We start from the raw sequence: 6000 nt of genomic DNA on the forward strand, positions 1-6000 counted from the left end.
AGAACTTCATACTTAAAATGCATAAAAGTATCAATGTATTGTATTACTTTGCCATATGCCTTCACTGAGATGTGTTTGCGCTGCTACCTGTGTTATTGAATGGACTGAAATCCACAGATCACAGCAGCTCCACTACAATGATTAGGTTTCAGTCACAGCTCACAAGTGTCTGCTAAACAGAAGAGAACCCCTCCCCTCGGACAGAGGCAGAGAGGCTGAAACACTGTGAACAGAGTCCGTTTGCACGTCAAAGCCTGACTTAATGATCCACCAGTGGAATTAGCACCAGCGGTTTGAGGATGTGTTGCAGGACTGTATCAGTTTCTGCTGTTGTACAACGACTGGTCGGTTCCTTCTCTTGTTGTTTTTATTTCTTTCCTCTTCCTCTGGTTTCGCTCTAACGCTCAGATGGCAGAGTGCATGTCAATTCCACAAAGTGCAGTCTTGAGCACTTTAATAAAAACTAAAATCAATTGATGATCCATTTAACTAATAATATAGTTTCCAGCTATTTGATTATTTCTTAACGGTAGAGCAACAAGAATCAATGATACACACAATGATGCGCCCTGAATATAAAGGTTACTGATAAAAAAAATATTAAATATTAAATATTAAAACCTGAGTTTAGTTATATCCTAATAAAACATGACTGGTTGTTGTTGGTATGCTTCACGTATGGCTGTTGTAGATTCTTTAGCGACTACGGCCGCGATGACGTTGTTGAATTTAAACATTTATGGAGAGTAATAAAACCATCTATCATCCTAGTAATTGATTTACTTACACACAGGCAGTCAGGTGGTTTAAGACTGTTTTAAATTTAAATATAAAGTGTCATGAAGGGACCCGATGAAGGCCGAGCATGAGTCACAATACACTCCTGCCCTCCTGCAGCCTAATTCAACGTCTGTCTCAGACTTGCATATTTATTATAGCAGTAATCAGTATATCAGTAATGGCCTTCACGTTCCCGTATGCAATAACAAGATACAATCTTTTCTTTGTTGTTTTTTTATATATTCCAAACTCCATGCATATAATATATCATGGCTTAGTCAGGTCCACGTTTCCCCGGGAAGGCCGAGGTTAAGTTGTGCTAATGACAAAGTAATTAGGAAACTACTCAGGTGTTAAATCCTCTAATGTTGTTGGTTTAGCTGCTTCACTGAGACTCTGTTCACAGCTCGATTGTCACTTCTGCTTATTAATGCTGCCAGGCTGGACTCACTGTCCACACACACACACACACACACACACAAGGTCAGCGCTGATGCTGGAGATCAATGAATAGATGCATCCATATTGTATTATTCATGTTCCCTCTCTTGCCGTCTTTCCTTTTCAGATTCTGCTGTCAGGGGCTCAGACTGGGTTCAACATTCATCCACACACACACTGTTTTGTCAATAATTTATCCTTCTTCACTTCCTACATTCTTCTTTCTCCTGCTTTCTTGGTCCAGTCCCATCTTCTTTTTCTTTACTTTTCCTTCCTCTGAAGCTGAATGGCTGCCTGTTCATTTGCATATAATGCATAATGACCTCTTTGAGGGTGTTTCTAGAGCCCCCAAGGTCCTGCAAGGTTATGAAATATTATATATAGAAGATAATGTTTTGTACACAAAAGCACCCTTACACATATATATAACCGGATTTAGTAAGAACTTTGTGTGCTGTTGGAGATGATGAAGGATAAATACCGTCTATTTCGTTTATCTCAGGTGACTGTAAAAGATGCGTGCCGAATTGTTGTACCGTTTCGTAGTAAAAATGTGCAACACTTAAACTAATCTCTCTCTCTCTCTCTTTCTCTCTCAGGTTGGCTCCATGAGCTGGCCAAGCGTCTGGGGACCCCCTACTTCCTGCCCCCGCTGACCACGCTGTTCTCCGCCACAGTCAGCAACCTCCCGGCCAACAGCAGTCAGTGGAACGTGTCGGGGTCAGAGGTCAGAGCGCAGGGCTCCTGGAACTCCAGCCACTATAATGGAAACATGTCTGGAGGCGAGGCCGTGTCGGGGACGGGCACCGAGGGCGGGAGCTTCGGGGTGCTGGGTGGCGGACCGTCGATGCGTAGCAGCTACGTGACATCGCTCTACTTCGCTCTCAGCAGTCTCACCAGTGTGGGATTTGGAAATGTGTCAGCCAACACGGACTCAGAGAAGATCTTCTCCATCTGCACCATGCTCATAGGAGGTGAGGTGTGTGTGTGTGTGTGTGTGTGTGTGTGTGTGTGTGTGTGTGTGTGTGTGTGTGTGTGTGTGTGTGTGTGTGCGTGTGTGTGTGTGTGTGATGTAACCCTGTCCTGAAGTTTCTTAGGTAACAAGGAAAAACCATTACAGTAACTGTGATAGAAATATGTGTGTATGATGGTGGACCTCACACGTTCTGAATGCTAGAATGTTTTTTGTTGTCTTTACAGAGCTCTAGGACAATTAGAAAGGGTGGACCCCACAATTGGGGGGAATAATGCAGGCCTCGCGAGGGGGGAAAGCAAGGATGTGTGTGTGTGATTTAGTTCCACTTTGGATGCATGTTAGTGTTTCCTCTCTGGACCTGAAGCTCTTCTTCTCCTCTCAGTCCTAAGTACTCACTCAGCTCATTATCTGGGACCAGTGAGACATCAAAACACAGCTGCGCACATTTTGTTCTACAATAGATGTAAACACACACACACACACTTTGTATGCAAAACAATCCATTCACTATTGACTACAGATTGATTGTCTATCACTATTAGTATTTTGGTGTGAAATCCAAGCGCTGATTAAATGTTTGACTTAATACCACTTTTCTATGTCCGAAACCAACAAAGCAACCTTGAACATCTGCAGATCTCGATCTAATAACGTCTCTTAAACAACTAAACTGTTCATAATAAGCCTTATAAATACTTTATTTCCTTTGCCTTTAAACACTCAAATATCAAATGCAGCGATGCAGCCTCATTTTTTACAAGCTGAAGAAACATGTCGCCTTTTGTAATAACATTAAGTTGGATGGATAAAAGGATATGAATCTGAACACACAGTACGGTGACACCTGCTGAAGAAAGCAATGCAACGAGAAGTGAGAACAAAATGAAGCGAATAAAATGTTATTTGGTGAGAGAAATGCTAAGATTTATGGTCAGAGGACACACACACACACACACACACACACACACACGCACACACACACTTCAGACACTGACTGCTGTCTGTGCACAACATTTCCTGGATGATAGAATTATGAAAGCTGCTATGTTCCAGTGAAAGGGGCTAAAGTGCCTAAATCTTTTGTTTACCTTCCTAAATGTAATGTTATAACATCGACACTGAGTGTATTAATATATAATTATATATTATATTATCAGCCTACAGTCCCAGCTGTTTTGTTTCCCCCCCACATTCCCCGTCTCGGTGCTGTAAATACTCAGTGCGGCATCAGATATGTATTAATCCACAGGTGAGACACTGCTGCTGTTTCAGGAGTTTGTTGATAAATAAATAAAGTTTTAATAATTTTTAATAACCCACAGAGATGTGTATATAGTCCTGTATAAGAGAGCCGACTATCGCTCCATTAATCTCTGAATGTGTGTGTCGAGCGCAGAGCGTCCCTGAAGCAGTGTGTGCCCTTCAGCTGCAACGGAAAGATATTTATACATCTGTGAGGTGGGTCGCTGTGCCTGCAGGAGCAGTCGTCCTAAAGTAATGTCATTAGTCTGGGTGTCAGTGGACTGTGTCCGTGTCCGGAGGTCTGAACGCTTCTTCGGCAGCTTTTCTACTTGAGCAGAAACGACATTTGGGGAGAGAAAGCGCTCCGTCAGGGAAGTACATTAAAAGATATAAAGTTCCAGCTGCTGAACTGTGTTCACGTTCAAGGAGTGTGGAAGGGTTTAATGGACGTGAAGACGCATCGCTCACTCTGGGGTTAGAGCAGTTTCGGGTTTTAGAACAATAGTTTAGTTTTTGTTGCTGAAGTAAAAGATTATTTATCACTTCAGTTATGTGTTTTGTGAACTCAGTAATCCACGTGAGGCGGTGCGTTGTGGTGGTTTCAGAGCAGCTAAATCCTGTTAAGCTGCGTGCTCTTTAACTTCTTGGGGCTTATAAAGACGCCCTATGAAGCGCCCTGCTGTGCAGAGGCATTATGGGATGTTCCTGAGCCGTCGAGATAAAAGGCAATAAAATAACGCCACCTTTCCTCTCCTGCAGCGCTGATGCACGCAGTGGTGTTTGGTAACGTGACGGCCATCATCCAGAGGATGTACTCGCGCCGCTCGCTCTACCACACCCGCACCAAGGACCTGAAGGACTTCATCCGGGTGCATCGGCTGCCCAAAGCTCTGGAGCAGCGCATGCTGGAGTGTTTCCAGACCACCTGGTCGGTCAACAACGGAATAGACGTCAATGAGGTGAGAGGAAAGCGGACTCACTTCTATAAGTGAATATTACACTGATTTCATCAACACAATGTAAACCTTTAAACCTGCATTAAGGGAACACACTGCAGGTGACCAGGGTTCTGACATTGTATGTTTATATTAGCAAATTAGGCATTTTCTTATAAAATGTGTGCAAATTTGCATAAATCTGAACATTGGATAAAGGTGTATCAGTGTAGCGTGTATAACATGAGCTGTGAGTGACATGTGAACAAAGCCCTCTGCACAAAGCTTCAGAATATAGAGAGGAATAAAAGTGGAGAGTTTGGTGTATGTAAGTGCTGCTGAAGTGGAGACTTCTGCTGAAGAGTGTGAGAAAAAGCTCCTTTAGAGAAAAGCTCCTTTAAAGATATGTATTGTAACATTCATACATGTTGTACACACTACAGGTGAACAGAGTCATACATGTTGTACACACTACAGGTGAACAGAGTCATACATGTTGTACACACTACAGGTGAACAGAGTCATACATGTTGTACACACTACAGGTGAACAGAGTCATACATGTTGTACACACTACAGGTGAACAGGGTCATACATGTTGTACACACTACAGGTGAACAGGGTCATACATGTTGTACACACTACAGGTGAACAGGGTCATGCATGTTGTACACACTACAGGTGAACAGAGTCATACATGTTGTACACACTACAGGTGAACAGGGTCATACATGTTGTACACACTACAGGTGAACAGGGTCATACATGTTGTACACACTACAGGTGAACAGGGTCATGCATGTTGTACACACTACAGGTGAACAGAGTCATACATGTTGTACACACACTACAGGTGAACAGGGTCATACATGTTGTACACACTACAGGTGAACAGAGTCATACATGTTGTACACACTACAGGTGAACAGAGTCATACATGTTGTACACACTACAGGTGAACAGAGTCATACATTGTTGTACACACTACGGTGAACAGAGTCATACATGTTGTACACACTACAGGTGAACAGGGTCATACATGTTGTACAAACTACAGGTGAACAGGGTCATACATGTTGTACACACTACAGGTGAACAGAGTCATACATGTTGTACACACTACAGGTGAACAGAGTCATACATGTTGTACACACTACAGGTGAACAGGGTCATACATGTTGTACACACTACAGGTGAACAGAGTCATACATGTTGTACACACTACAGGTGAACAGAGTCATACATGTTGTACACACTACAGGTGAACAGGGTCATACATGTTGTACACACTACAGGTGAACAGGGTCATACATGTTGTATACACTACAGGTGAACAGGTCATACATGTTGTACACACTACAGGTGAACAGAGTCATACATGTTGTACACACTACAGGTGAACAGAGGTCATACATGTGTACACACTACAGGTTGAACAGAGTCATACATGTTGTACACACTACAGGTGAACAGGGTCATACATGTTGTACACACTACAGGTGAACAGGGTCATACATGTTGTACACACTACAGGTGAACAGAGTCATACATGTTGTACACACTACAGGTGAACAGGGTCATACATGTTGTACACACTACAGGTGAACAGAGTCATACATGTTGTAC

At 42.8% G+C, this 6000-nt stretch overlaps 1 protein-coding gene across 1 annotated transcript in view; it reads left to right on the forward strand.

The window, feature by feature from the left end:
- The window catches only part of kcnh3 (potassium voltage-gated channel, subfamily H (eag-related), member 3), a 110272-nt gene that overhangs the window by 88881 nt on the left and 15391 nt on the right, over window positions 1–6000 (forward strand). The window contains exons 8-9 of the mRNA XM_029459159.1: window positions 1821–2195; window positions 4199–4398. Coding sequence (XP_029315019.1) covers window positions 1821–2195; window positions 4199–4398 — 575 coding nt within the window. The remainder of the gene's footprint in view (window positions 1–1820; window positions 2196–4198; window positions 4399–6000) is intronic.

This window comes from Cottoperca gobio, chromosome 21 (assembly GCF_900634415.1).
Source record: "Cottoperca gobio chromosome 21, fCotGob3.1, whole genome shotgun sequence".
NCBI lineage: Eukaryota > Metazoa > Chordata > Actinopteri > Perciformes > Bovichtidae > Cottoperca > Cottoperca gobio.